Source organism: Ruditapes philippinarum, unplaced genomic scaffold (genome assembly GCF_026571515.1).
Source record: "Ruditapes philippinarum isolate M1 unplaced genomic scaffold, ASM2657151v2 ctg4083_1_1_1_1, whole genome shotgun sequence".
In the NCBI taxonomy this organism is placed as follows: domain Eukaryota; kingdom Metazoa; phylum Mollusca; class Bivalvia; order Venerida; family Veneridae; genus Ruditapes; species Ruditapes philippinarum.
The window spans coordinates 60900-76427 of record NW_026861111.1 but is presented as its reverse complement, the minus strand read 5'-3'; the positions used below and the strand labels follow the sequence as shown (position 1 = coordinate 76427).

General features: G+C 33.8%; 1 protein-coding gene and 1 long non-coding RNA gene across 2 annotated transcripts in view; both read right to left on the bottom strand.

Annotated features, from left to right (window-relative positions):
- Nucleotides 1–13281, bottom strand: part of LOC132714549 (low-density lipoprotein receptor-related protein 6-like) — an 81472-nt gene extending 68191 nt beyond the window's left edge. Inside the window, exons 1-6 of the mRNA XM_060697440.1 lie at nt 13156–13281; nt 11745–11958; nt 9309–9504; nt 6336–6452; nt 5518–5725; nt 4269–4359 (exon numbers count right to left, since the gene is read on the bottom strand). Of these exons, the coding sequence (XP_060553423.1) occupies nt 4269–4359; nt 5518–5725; nt 6336–6452; nt 9309–9504; nt 11745–11958; nt 13156–13241 (912 nt within the window). The 5' untranslated portion in view covers nt 13242–13281. The remainder of the gene's footprint in view (nt 1–4268; nt 4360–5517; nt 5726–6335; nt 6453–9308; nt 9505–11744; nt 11959–13155) is intronic.
- A 35-nt stretch (nt 13282–13316) lies between these two features.
- Nucleotides 13317–15178, bottom strand: LOC132714553 (uncharacterized). Its single transcript, XR_009623571.1, has 3 exons — nt 15155–15178; nt 14283–14396; nt 13317–13333 (listed from the first exon to the last, which is right to left on the bottom strand). It is a non-coding gene; the product is annotated as an uncharacterized LOC132714553 (long non-coding RNA).
- Between the last annotated feature and the right edge of the window lie 350 nt (nt 15179–15528).

Here is a 15528-nt window from a genome sequence, read left to right as displayed (position 1 = left end):
GAAATGAAAGCAATATAAAATGACAACATGATTTTGAACATTTCCATTATTCACGACAAGTTTGGATCAAACACAGTGTCTTGTAACTTGTTGTAACTTGTTTTAACTCTGCCAAACATTTTCTGTATAAAATACCTCATTACTGATATTATTAATGGTATAAATGGTGCAATGTATAATTTGAGCCACATCATGACAAAACGAACAAAATGGGTTTGCAACCAGCATGGATGCAGACCAGCCTGCGCATCCTATTACAAGAGGAGTCTGATAGCGAACAACATGGATCCTGATCACTGCGCGGATGCGCAGGCTGGTCTGGATCCATGCTGGTCGCAAACCCATAATGTTGGTTTTGTCATGACGGGGCTCAATTATTTAAATCACACATCTAGTCTCTACCTAGATATTTGTTAAAGGGTATAAAGCTTGTTATCTTAGGAAATTTTTTTACAAAAGTTTATCAATTATTAAAGAGTAAAATTATATAGTTTTCATAATCTTATAAAGAAGTTTTAACATACAATGTCTCTGATATTTTATACATATCGTAAAATTTCTATTAAACACCCCAGCTAGGGGGCTCAATATTTTCCGGGGGCGTGGTGCTGGTAATATTATTACAAAAGTCCAAAAATTTATTGAAAATTCATTTAGTGTTAACAAGTGCTGGTTACAATAACATTATAAAGTGTTAAGATTGATATGATTCATTTTTGTGTATACTATAAAATAAAATGGATTTGAATGAAATTATGGATTTACTCAGTACAGCACTGATGAGTAGATTTTTCCATATAAAATTTATTAGGGGAAGGGCATTTAATAGGAATTTTGCGGCATCAATAAAATGTAAGTTAATATAATAAGATGTTCCTGGGCCAAATATATATGCTGCTGATCTAAAAGAGATTTAACTGTTTAGCAATTATTTGGTGAATGGGCCATTTGCAAATTTTTGAAAGTTCTAACTTCAGCAACAGATATATAGCTTTATATGCTTTAACACATATTGTTTCCACATGTTATAAAGCCAGACATACTGCGTTAGTATGATAGTTAGATATTTATTTCATTTATTGTGTTCATTTTATTGTAAAAAATTTAAAAACTGTATTTTTAGTAGGAGTTTTTAATGTTTTCACACACTTTTATATCTTTCAATTAAGCCAGTATTGTAGATTGTGTTACAGGCACATTATACCTCAGAAACAAGGCAGAATATTTTAACTTCTATAACATGAATTTTATCATGTTTAAATAATGGTTTTAGAGAATGTTAGATGTTTGTCACTTGGAAAAAAGTTAAGTGATTAAAGTGAAATAACTTGTCATAAAAGTAGCAAAATGTAAACAAAGTAGTATTTTGACTTCCATACAAAATACTAATTCACCATAAGTGTATTATTTGCCAAAAAGCAACAGATCAAAAACTTTTTTTAAGATGGAGTCAGGTATTTGGTCAATCATTATAGTAACGTTTTGGATACTATAAAAGTACACCAAAAATTACAAAGCTTTTTTGAAAATAAAGAAAAGCATTTTATGAGGCATAATAGGCCTTTAAATATGGCATTTTTACATAATGTTCATCATCTATTGGAACAATTACTTTAGAATGTACTCTCTTTTATTTGTGTATTCAGTAAATTGATAAACATTTTGATTGTTAAATATGTTAACGTTTTTAAAGTCAGGCATTATGCCCACCAAAGTGTAAATGTTGAGTTTAAAGGGTAAAAATCAAAATAAATTTTTTTCCACAATTGTTTTCAATTTGACATTGTACTTTACATGACAAAAACAATTAATAATTACTTATCATTTGTAGTAAAAATTATTTTTCTGTAACTTTACTTGTATACTAGTAATTTTTATTATAAATACCAAGAAGTGCTAAATAAACTGTTAATTTTTAAATGAGGTTTAGTAAATGTTGATTGCATGTAATCTTTGTTACATAATGTATGTATATATTGTTATGTTACATTGTAATTGTATGCTGAGCTCCACATGGAAGATCAGAAAACAGAATATGCTAGCCTCATTAAATAAAGTTGTTACAGACTTAAAAAAAGTTATTATCATTTCAGGACAAGTCAACTGCTTAGTTTGAAAAATGAACCTACCCACCCTGCATTTTTAGGGCCAATTTTCGGCAAAAAATTTTACCCATTGATTTCTCCAAAAAGTACAGATTTCCCCAATTTCTGAAGAAATTTTCTATTATCCATTTTATCGCACAAATCATTTATCAGTTTTTCCAAATATCAAATGCGAGTGTAATGTATCTTTAATAACTGTGAGGGACCTTAACCCTGATCCTCAAAGGGACATCTCTTCAAAAGCATGCTATATACAGTAGAACTTCCATGAATAGAACTTCGATTAGTCGATTTTCTCGATGTGTCGAAGTAAAATGAAAGTCCCGATTTTTCCCTTATATATTCCTTATAAAAACCTTTCTATGAGTCGAGATTTTATGTGTCGAAGTTTTTTCGTGGTCCATATAGAATAAATCTAGTACAATTTACCACAAATAAGTCGAAGTTATTCGGTTATTTTTACACCTTCGATCTCGAGACATTTTCACACATTTTCTGGCCGCGAAGACGATTTCCGATCAACTTTAGTGACAGGTGTAAATTACAAAGCCGAGTGTTCAAACAGCCTTTGTATGCATTTAAATGTGTGAAAAAGTGCTTTAATCACTACTATTTTAATTGCCGTAGCGGTATTTGAAAGAACATGTAAACAGTAAGAACTATCATTTGAGTACTTCCGTGACTCGGTGTCGCGTGATAATTACATGCGAAATATTTACTATAAGCTGGTTTAGTTATTGCCCTTTCGTATTGTTACGCCTTTTGTAACTTCATTGTATACGTCAACAGGGAGTCCAAATCATTAGCCGTGAAAAGTTAACATGTCATATTTATCATTGTATAATGTAAAATATCAGATTAATGAACGAAAGAAATACTTGAAATAGGTTATGTTATAGATCTTATAATAAGGGCAAGTCACGGGTTGAATTTTTGTTATGAAATTCAGACCGATTCATGTGTCGAAGTCCCGATGTGTCGAAGTTTTTACGCAAGTCCCTCCAACTTCGACTTACCGAAGTTCTACTGTACTTGACCCTGACCCTCAGAGGGAAATCTCCTCAAAAGCATGCTATAAACTTGACCCTGACCCTCATAGGGACATCTCCTCAAAAGCATGCTATATACTTGACCCTGACCCTCATAGGGACATCTTTTCAAAAGCATGCTATATACTTGACCCTGACCCTCAGAGGGAAATTTCCTCAAAAGCATGCTATAAACTTGACCCTGACCCTCATAGGGACATCTCCTCAAACCATACTATAAACTTGACCCTGACCCTCATAGGGACATTTTCTTGAAAGCTTGCTTTATACTAAGAGTGATTCCTAGCTGACTACCAGTAGTTATAGACCAGAGACAACCTGTTTGACACCGGAGTCTAAGTGCCAAACCACCGAACCATCAAAATCTGTCATTAACCAATCTAATAACCAGGATTTTCAAAATTTGTTTAATAAAAGTCTGGCCTGAATGTGTAGAGGTACTGACTGTAACTTCTTGACTGCATCATTAAAACTGAATTTAGGCTGATCACCGTATCCTATTTCATCTACAAAAAATTGCATGTTTAAATTTCGCTAGTATCTTATAATTATGATAAGTAGTGGCCTTCAACGTGATCATACATGTGAACTTTTTTTGATGATCAAATGGGTGATTTTTCTTCAAAAAGAGGGAGATTGAAGAATTTTCAATAAACAAATGAAGATCTGACATCAAAAATAGGGAGATTTCTGTAATTTGTGAAAATACTCATTTTATGAAAAAATCTTTGAAAATATGGCTGCAGAAAGTGTGAGTCTCCCGCTAAAAGTGGGAGAGTCCACATGTATGCGTGACAATTATCAAGTCAAGTTCACACAACAAACACAAATTAAGGCCATAATTATCTAATTATTGACGCAAAATTAAGTATAGTATAAGCTTCCCTGGTCTAAAGAAAAGACGTCTCGAGGGAACAAGTGAAATAAAAGACATACAAAATTTAGTCCTAAATTTCGCCCTTTAGAGGAGATAATTATTGCATGTTACTTTAAGTCAAATTTTATGGACAAAATAGGACACAGTAGCTGATGCTTCAAAATATCCCATGTTTATAAGTACTGTCTCTGTGATCGACAATCTTTTAAAGTGTCAGTTAAAAAGCAACAGTCTTACCTGATTAACAGTCCAATAAATGACCCCTGATGTTGTATCTAATGCCATTCCTTCCACCATATGAACCTTGCTGTACAGTGTTCTAGGTCTCCTGTATCAATGATGGATAATTCAATTACTCTTAGCAAATCTATGTCATTCTAAACTTAATGTTTTGCAATTAAAAATGTGTTTGTTTGATTGGCTTCTACTTCACACTGACACAGTATAGGTCTTTATCATAATGGGCACTTTTCAGCTTTACTAGTGGAAGAAGACCTGAGGTGCCCTTCCATGCATTATTTCAGGGAACAGGCACCTGAGTTGAGAACCACAGACAGTCTGGATAGCTTCCTCACATGAACAAATCCTAAGACCTGACTTAACCACTTGGCCACAGATGCCCTTCAATTGAAAAAAGCCACACTATATGTATACTGTAAAAGTTAAGTTCAGTAAGTGAGGCGGAAATATTGGTGAATTTCATGAATTGACAGAAATCTCTCAAATTTCCTCAAGCATAAAATTAATATCAACCAACATATCATTTAATTCCATCCTTTTATGATTCCCTAATATTTCCCCAAACAACAAACTGTCTTGAATTTTAAGTTTGCTAATATTTTGACACGCGGTAATATCCATTTATAGATTAATATTTCAATTTTATCAAAGCTTGAGTAAGTTTTTGGCATGAAAAATAAATGTACGGTTAGGATTACCTGACCAGATACCAGAAAAAAAATGCTCTGCCCTCTAATTATTTCTGTTGATTGACTGGTTTGTTTTATTTCAAATAATAAAGGTCATTAAAGGCATATTTCCAGCTGGACTGGTAGAGAAAAACCTTGGTGCCAGACTAAATGCAGGCATGTATAAGCTGACACCTGAGTAATGAACCAACCACATCCCCTAAATTTAGCTGAATAGCTTCCTAACTTAAAATAAATAACAAGTCCTTAGCTGGATTTGATCAACATGGCCTTTAATGACTTCCATTAAGTTATGTCACTGAATGGGATAACTTCAAGCAAACATGAGGTGCCATTCTGTTGGTGATTATAGAACTAACAGTTCTTGCAAGATATTCCCATCATTTTCATGTTACTATTCGACTTTTAAATCTTCATTTATTCAGTTTCTGCAAGCATTATGTACCCATAAAAAATTTTATATATGGCATGCCACATACTTTAAGCTTCATAAAATGAAAGAATTTAATTTCAACGGAGAGACCAACACAAATATTTTGAGAGTTTAGATACCTTACCGTGGATATTTCAAAGATATTGTGCGTATTTCTCGTGTGGTATCATCATGATAGAATATCCTGTCACCAACTTTATCATACACCAAACAGTTCACCTCAGTTTCAACAATTCTTCTACTCCGGAAACCATGGTTACCAATAAAATATGTTGGTACTTCATAGATACCAGAAATGCTGGACACCAACAATGACTCACCTCCTTCCTTTCCTATGTATCAAAAGAAAAAAAAAATTTTTTGTATGAATCTAATCATACTGCCAATCTATATATGACAAGATTCTATCAAATATTAAAAATAAAAAGTTTCTTGACAAAAAGAATAATGTAATAATGTGTTTGTCACTCAAGGTAATGATTATGAAACAAAACTTAAACCAAAACTGAAATCTATATAGGGTCAAATTATATTTATACTATAATATATAGAGGATATTGAATGAGTGTAAGTTCAATACTGAATTTATTGCACGAGTTGAATAAAATTATATTATGCGAGCCTCTGGCGAGCATAATATTATTTTATTTAACGAGTGCAATAAATTCAGTAATGAACTTACACGAATTTAATATTCTATTTATCACATACCCAAAATAAAGACCGTTTAAAGTGAAATAAGAGTCATTTTTCATTGACGCGCCTATAGTCTAACGCTGACATTTAGCGCGTCTTTACACTATGTTTGTATAACGCTAATGACGTCACGTCAAAATATATGCACGGCCGTGCAATACCATATTTACGGAGTCGCAAAATCGGCACGGGTGTGTGATAAATATATATACTATTTATACTCGGATAAATTAATTCAACACTAACTTGAGCAGTTTCCTTCTACATCCAGGTACATATCAACTGGGCAGAGACATCTGTGGCCATAGTGATTGTTGCTAGGCACACAAAGGTGACTGCATGAAGAATTGTCACATGGATTTGCTGAAATTAAAACTTTTTAACATTGTAGAGATCAGTCACAAGTTTCTAAGACGACCTGGTTGTTACGAGGACTCAAACGTTGATAAGGGTTCATTAATCAATTGTAGTTTATAAGGTCTAAATTGTTGCTATTGAGAGCTAAATAGCTGCTAAAAAAACAGTACTGAACTACAGTAAAAACTGTCTTAGCGACCCCCTGTATTATAGCGACGTTCTGTCTTTAGTGACCATAGTTAGGTGCGCCGAACAGTATTTACTATATAAATGGTCTGTATGTAGCGACTCCCTGTCTAGTCCGTACAATGACCATGATTTAGTCACCCATTACGGTATTTGAGCTGTGAACAGCGACTTTTGCAAGGGGAGCAAGGCTTGAACTAGGTGACGACTTTGGCGAAGAATTCGCCTTCGGATCAGCGACTTTGCCTAAAACAAACTTCAAAGAGATTTTGAAAGCGCCCGATTTTTATAATTTTCCGTCATACTTATTTACGCTGCTAGGTCTGTTAATAATTTGTTTACCTCTCAATTACAACCAATTTCCGTTAATCCGCTAATTAAGAACGCGTGTCAACATCAACTAAGTTCAATACACGCCGCAAGGCAAGAGTTCACTATGTTTATTTTTCTCATTTCGTTTTCATGTGATTGACGAATCAGAACGCGCGTTGTATCTACAGCAGTTTGCATTGACCAATCTGCGACACGCTAATACACTGTGGCTGTTTGTTGACAATTACACAAAATGGCGACAGATTCAATCAATTTTCGCCGATAGTATGATTTAAGACACCTGCATATACATAAATGCTGCGGTGTTTTGGCGAGTAAAGATAAACAATGCCAAACGTCTTAAAGGTGTGGTTATGTTTGAAACCTCGATTGTTAATTTTTTTCGGAGCACTTATCTGTAGAAATGATGTGAAGATTTGTATCTAATGTTTTATTAATGCATTGAACTCCGTAAAGTAAACAGGCTGATTATACAAAATTAAATGTCTCTACAGTAACATCTCATTAGAAAAATTGAAATTAAACATTTTTTAACAAACAGATTTATCAATATAAATTACATTTTCATGAATATGTAACTTTTAAATACAGTCAAACGTGTATTAAGCGACCGGGCAAGGGAATCACCCAAAACGGTCGCTTAATGAAACGGTCTCTTAAGACAGTCAGTATGATATAAAAGTCAAAATTTATAAATGACATCTTTCTTATGCCGTGGGAATGTTTTTCAACTTCGTTTTTATATACATGTTGAATAATAAGTACGCTCCGATAATCTAAATGGATGCAAATGTAAAAAATAACTTTCTGATATTTATTGACAGAACAGTTTTGATCCATTACGTACATGTTTGACATTTTTTCCAGAATTTTTTAACATCTCCGTTGTTTTTCCTTGTCTCAAACACGAAAACCCTATTAGTGAAGATGTTTTCTGTTGTGCATTTTTTCATTTGAAATAAACAAACTACATCTATTTGTTACGATTAATTAATGGCTGATCAAGTTCAATGTCAATTCAATGCAGTCTAAATGTCAACAAGCGAAGCGTATACACCATCTCAGTATGGGCGGAGCGTTGCCTTGTTTATCCGATATTATTGGATAATACACGTCACGCGTATACTTAACTTCATTTGCATACGCTAAAACGGTATGGGAAATAGAGCTTTTCACACGTTTATTGTTGTGTTTTGATTGTTGACACGTGTGACATAACGAGGTGGCGTTCTCTAAAACACAATTACTTGACAGGTAAAAGTGGTCGTTGAATGAAAAGATTGATGTCAATTAGGTGGCTAATTAGCGGTCGCTGGTCGCGTTGAGCAAAAGTCGCTTAATACATTAAAGATATAGAGAGAAAATGATCGGGGGGAATTTAAAGTGGTCGTTTAAGACAAAAGTCGCTTAATACACGTGGTCGCATGGGCAAGTTAGACTGTACTAATGTTATGGTGTAGTTTATAATCTTAACCAATTATACACGCAATTTTAATACTCTCTTGTTTTTTTATAAATGATATTTGATATGTTTAATAGCAATAAAAATATAATTAAACCCTTAGTATGGTACTATCCTGCTTTTCAACAAAATATTGGTACGATATGTTCATATATCCGAATTATGTAGAGACTGTCCACAGTGACTCCCTGTCTATAATGACCTTTTTTCTTTTCTCCCATTGAAGGTCACTGTAAACAGTCTTTACTGTATTGCAAAGAGACACTCGATTGTTGCATGCCAAGATTAGGACCGAATTGTTGCCAAGGTCTCAATTGTTGATTAGCAAAGATATATGAGCTGTGTCATGACAAAACCAACATAATGGGTTTGCGACCAGCATGGATCCAGACCAGCCTGCGCATCCGAGCAGTCTGATCAGGATCCATGCTGTTCGCTTACCAACTCTATTACAAGTAGAGAAACTGATAGCGAACAGCATGGATCCTGATCAGACTGCGCAGATGCGCAGACTGGTCTGGATCCATGCTGGTCGCAAACCCATTATGTTGGTTTTGTCATGACGCGGCTCATATTAAGAAGATCTTTTTAAGTCATATATACAAGACATAATTCATTCAATAATATCATTACATTAACCCTTAGCACCCTATATATCCTAAATGAACATCATTCAATCTAGACAAAATCATTCACCATTTAAATTGTGTATGGATTATTCCAAAACATTTAAGGAGTGAATATTGAACAACAGTAGACCCTGATCAAAAGGCACTGATGTGCTGTCTGATCTTGGTACGCACTCAATAATTTTCATAAACTTATTTTCTCTATCTTCTCTAATACTAAATCTTCAAAAGGCATACTTAATTAAAACAAACCTTGTGATGTTAAACTCCTATATAAAACAGGGTGGTATATTGAGGCTCTGACAGCACTTCCTGTAGCCAGTGATTTTTCTATACCACCTGTAAACTTGTTAATTATCAAAGTGCTGTTGGACATGGTCCAATACAAATGATCCGTCAGTAAAGATAATGTTGGGGCAGCATGACCACTACTCTCTACACTATATATCTGAAAAACAAATATTATTTTATATATGATAATATCTCTTCATTATTATGTGTTTCTTTTGATGGGTTTTACATTGAACTCACACAGAAGAGATCTTCATAACGGACACTTTCTAGCATAACTGTAGAGGAAGACCTGAAAGAGCATCGGAGTAGAACCATTGAAGTTCAGTAATGCCCCGGTCACATATTCACGGATAATGCCACGGAAGAGCTACATTCTAATCGTTCACAGATTACTACGGAAATGTGAAATTCCGTAGTCTGTTACGGTTCCGTAAGAGTACGGAGTCTGACGGATTTACCACCAAAAGCCCCCAGAGAGACACATATTGTTATGGACCGACATGATTTGATACGGAGGGACACAAATCAGGATGGATACACTACGGTCTGCTACGGTATAAGCACGGGTTAGTACGAATAAGTACGGTCTGATATGGAGAAGAACGAATTGATACGGAGAAGAACGAATTGCCACGGATCTATACGGACCTAATACATCCGACCAAAACCTCTTGCATGCTCATTTTCAAAATGCCTCACAAGACAAGAACACCTGGAAAAAGAATTGCAGGGTTCAATGATTTTGGCGGAGAGGATTCGCCTAATCGCGTCTGACCCCCGAGACACACCAGGTCCGATTAAAGTGAATTTCTTGAAGGACGCTGGATCCTCAACAAGTTCGGACATGAGAGCCACAAACTAAACATGATGCGGTCTTCAAAAAAGCCCATCTCTAGTCCACCATCTCGTATGTCTTCTCTTTCCAAACTGATTAGATATGGAGTAGTCAATAATGAAAATGTTGATCAATACTGCTTCTCTTTTAATTTTAAAATTTGCTGTTCATTTTACAATTACATTAATTATCGTGAATGTTTATCTTTTAAAAATATATAAAAAGCTTGTTAATTAATCTTATTATTTAAATACTCAAGTGGCTTATGAGACACTTCATTTTATGTACATATTTACTCAAATTTCACGATCCAATGTTTGTAAAATATGTAACATTAAATGTAATTCTATTACTTATGAATTGTAGTAGATATTAATATATTTTTACCTCTATGCATGTAATCAAGCAGCTCGACCACTGCCTCATTCTGCACTCTGAGCCATTTCATTATAAAGTTGCAGCTGAGTAAATAGTAATTATCATTTATTGAATGTTACCGCAAATATGTCTGTTTTTAACAAGAGGTAGTATTCTGTTTTGCTCTATTTTATACCCTTGAAAAAGTACATGATACTAATAATTCATCCGTACTAAACAGTGGGTGGACCTTATCATTCCGTACCGTTTCGTGTGCAACGCCAATAAACTGTATAAGACCGTGCTAGTCCCTGCCTCTCCGTAGTACAAACGTATTACGATCGTGGCTTTCCGTGACAATGCCATATTAATCCATATTAAAACTGTAAGCGTTTACGTAGGGTTACAGTACAAATACGTAGTTCTCCGTATCAAACCGTGGAAATCCTCGACAAGTTGGTGGACTAACGAATCAGTTACGGACTAGTACGTTTTTTTGTACGCGACCAGTACGTATCAGTACGGTTTTAATACGTCGGACTAACAGGGAATTACGCTACGGTTGATTTTCCGTAGCAAATTTTTGTGCAAGTTCAAAAATTGTCAAGGATCGCTACGGAATATACAAAGGACTACTACGATTGATTACGGTAATAATACAGAGAGCTACTGACCAGTACAGGTAGCCACCGACGATGCCGGAATTAATCCGTGGCTCATCCGTGGGCGTATTCCGTGAATATGTGACCGGGGTAATTTAGCTAAATGAATAGCTTCTTCACATAAAAAGATTATCCAAAGTCCCCGTCGACAACAGTTACTGAACCAACTGCAGTGAGAGACAAGTGGTTTAAAGTCATGAATCGATGTCATTTCATATTTTAGCTACACATGACAGAATTTGGAAATTGTACTAAGTCAAGGGCAATAACTTTGATAAAACCAAAATTATCCATTTTGCGAAACCCATTATAATATATAGTGGACAGCACCACATGGCTGATCAACTTTCCTGACATCTTTTTAAACCTTTAAATGGATGAATTGTTAAAAATTCCCCCAAAAATGTTAAATTTCACTGCACAAATTCAGAAGTTTTTATTTAGGACATTAATATTACAATGTAAGGAATTTATATTACAAAGTTGGGAAATTTTATTTTAAAAACATACCGGAATAAAATTATAATTTTCAGAACATACCTGTCTGTAGCCTGTATTAAGATTGATGGACTGTATAATATATACATCATAAGGTCTTGCCAACCAATACAGCACATCACTGGTACCGTCAAATACCAAGTCCTGTGGCTTGGCAAGGTTATTTATTATCATTTTTAACGTAGAGCCATCAAGATTTGAAGACACAATGGAGCCATCACTGCTATTTGCACCCCATTCAGACCACAGTAATTTCCTGCAATACAGATACATTATGATATATTCTGTCAATATGAATCTTTTTATCCACACCACCCGTTGCCATTTTTGCCACGCCGTAAAAAAGGTATTGCACAAGGCCATGGCATATATTTTGGACTTGGGACGTCATTAGTTTTATACAAAACATAGTGTAAAGACAGCTAAATTTAGCGTTTTCTTATACTATTGGGCGCCGTCAATGAAAAAATGACTCTTATTTCACTTTAAAAGGTCCCTTTATTTTTGGGTATTTATAAATAGAATATTAAATTTCGTGTAATTTTCATTAAATGAATTTATTGTAAAAGACACTCGTTGAATAAAATAATTTTATTCAACTCGTGCAATAAATTCAGTATTGAACTTTCACTCATTCAATATCCTCTATTTATTACTACATAATTGAGCCACGTCATGACAAAACCAACATAATGGGTTTGCGACCAGCATGATTCAAGACCATCCTGCGCCTCCGCACAGTCTGATCAGGATCCATGCTGTTTGCTTACAAACCCTATTACAAAACTGACAATGAACAGCAGGGATCCTGATCAGACTGCGCTGAGGCGCAGGCTGGTCTGGATCCTTGCTGGTCGCAAACCCTGACTATGTTGGTTTTGTTATGGCACAGCTCATATGTCATTATTGTCTGTGTTACACTGAACCATGAGAGTGTTTCAATAAACTTGTAGCTTCTAACACAATCAAACTATAATTCGTTCATATAAACTAAACTACAAGTATTTAAGGGACAGAAAATTACTAGTATATCAGAATTCTGTGCATGTACCTAGACATATTTATAAGCCTTATAAACGAAATAAAGTGTGAAATTAAATTTAAGGATGATTCTTAATTATTACTATTAAAGTAACACTTTTTTCTTACACCATATTGACCCCCTTTATCTAAATTATCATAATATTCAGTCCATAACTTTATCATTGTTTTATTTCTATTTTAATATATATATACTCCTGAAGGGAGAACTGTCATCATTCACAATTGGGAAAAATATATCTATCCTGATTCCAGGATGGAGACTTCGGGCTAAATGTAAACTTTGAAAAGCCTAAAAAAAATATCACTCTATGATAAATAGAATTGCTTATTAACTGCATATATCATTCAACAATGAAACACCAGGCAAATTAAGTCATGCAAGGTAAAACAATATTGATGATAAACTTACCTTGAGTTTACGTTCACCAGAACTGAGCACGGGCGTACCAGATTTGTTACAAGAATTGAGCAGTTATCTCTCCCTTCCATGAACATACGATAATTTGACCGACTTCTTTGTCAACCAGATATATATATTAGACGTGACCCAGTCAAACTGCCCCCACACCGAGTTACATGCCTCAGACCTGAAATGATAAGCGTGCCTTTCAATGAACATTCTCATAAATGTTTCATAAAGAATACATAAATACATAAATAATACATAATACATAAATATTTTCATAAAGATACATACAAATTTTTCATAAGTATAATTAAATAGTAAAGTAATATTGTAAAGTGAACAAAGATCGTAATTTACACTTTTGTAAAAAGCACTTATAATCTTTGAAAATAACAAAAAGCAGCCATTATTGCATTAGTCACATTATTTAATGACATATAATATATACATTATTATGGAATTATGCAGATTTTTAAATTTTCATTCTTAAATAATATATATCACAAACAATTTTTTGCAAAGCTTTTGAACAACTGTTCAAGTAGGTATTGACAAATTGACATTTAGTTTAATACATTTTGCAGTCTCTATTCTAAAATGTACAATAACTGATATGACTTTATTTTTAGAAAAATATCACAAATTAATTATCATCCCATACATATCCTGCTATATAAATTTGTTTTTCAATTTTGGTTTTAACTATGATTTATTTAAACAACAGTTTAAAGTTACATATATTGGCAGTCAGTCCCCACTAACACCTGTTTGAATCCTTAATATGTTACTATCAAATAAAAACTAAATTTTTCCAAAAGTGACAGACTGAAAAAAAAACAATCCAACAGGATTTCTAAATCAGTAGATGCCTGCGGACAGACCAATGGCAAAGAGACACAATGTGAGAGAACAATTATTGTTATGGTGAAATTTTATAAAATATAGTCTTCAATTCTCCATATTAATATTTTAATTCAATAATTAAGGCATTTGAGACTCCTTAATTAGCAGGTTTATTCACATTGCTGAAAAGTATCTTAAGCTTATTGAACAAATATCAAAATATTAATAACAACAACAAACAAAGAACATAGAAACCTTAATTTGAAAACTTTAAAATCAAAAATTACCTGTATCTATTAACACTTCGGGTTCTTCCTTTTGGTTTTTAACATCTAACTTTGTTTTGTATACAGCTTTACCATGTCTAGATACAACCAACATTATGTCATCTGGACCAAAACCTGCAGCAAAAAAAATTTACAACTGGTTAATATACAATGTAGTTAAAAAAGTTACCTTATTTATTTACAATGTATCTATAATGTACATTGTAAAACTAACTTAAAGGCCCAATATGCAAAAGAAATGTTTTTTTGTTTAGTTGTTTTTATTTCTGACAAGCCCTCTATGTTTGATGTCCTGTTAAGGTCTCAAGACAACTATACTATAATGGCCAGTTACCTGGACCATCTTTTGCCTCTGTTAACTTTGACGATAAATTCAATTACAGGTATTTATTGTTTTTGTGTAGAAGTTAAAATAATTCTTTATTTAGTGTCATTTTGCTTATTTATTATGAATATTTCACACTCAGCGCTACTTTTATAAATTGATAAACCTTTTACATGCTCTAAATGATTTTTTTAATGTTTCTAAAGAAGGAAAAAAACTATTCATTTCTGAGGCATTAATGTTGCCTTTATAAAAATACTTTTTCTACTACAGAATTGCCTTATTTTTACATAGACAAAGACAAAAGGAAAACAAAACCAGTGCTTAAATATCATTATTAAAGAAACATAATTATGTCAGATTAAAAAACAAATTTCTGGGGACATTGTGCAACCAATCCTACTTTTGGAGTTTCACTTATGTTAAGGACATTTTATTCAATGCTAAGATAATATAACTATCCTATTGGTGTTATATGACTACATGACAATATATACTTTCCTAATAATATGGAACTTTAATAAGACTACTTGACAATATAACTTACCTAGTGCCGTAACATGACTATCTGACAACATCACTACCCTAGTGCCGTGACATGACTATCTGACAGCATCACTTACCTAGTGCCGTGACATGACTATCTGACAACATCACTACCCTAGTGGTTTGACATGACTTTCTGACACCATCACTACCCTAGTGGTTTGACATGACCTTCTGACAACATAACTATCCTAGTGGTTTGACATGACTTTCTGACAACATCACTATCCTAGTGGTTTGACATGACTACCTGACAACATCACTATCCTAGTGGTTTGACATGACTTTCTGACAACATCACTATCCTAGTGGTTTGACATGACTACCTGACTAGTGCTGTAACATGACTATCTGACAACATCACTTACCTAGTAC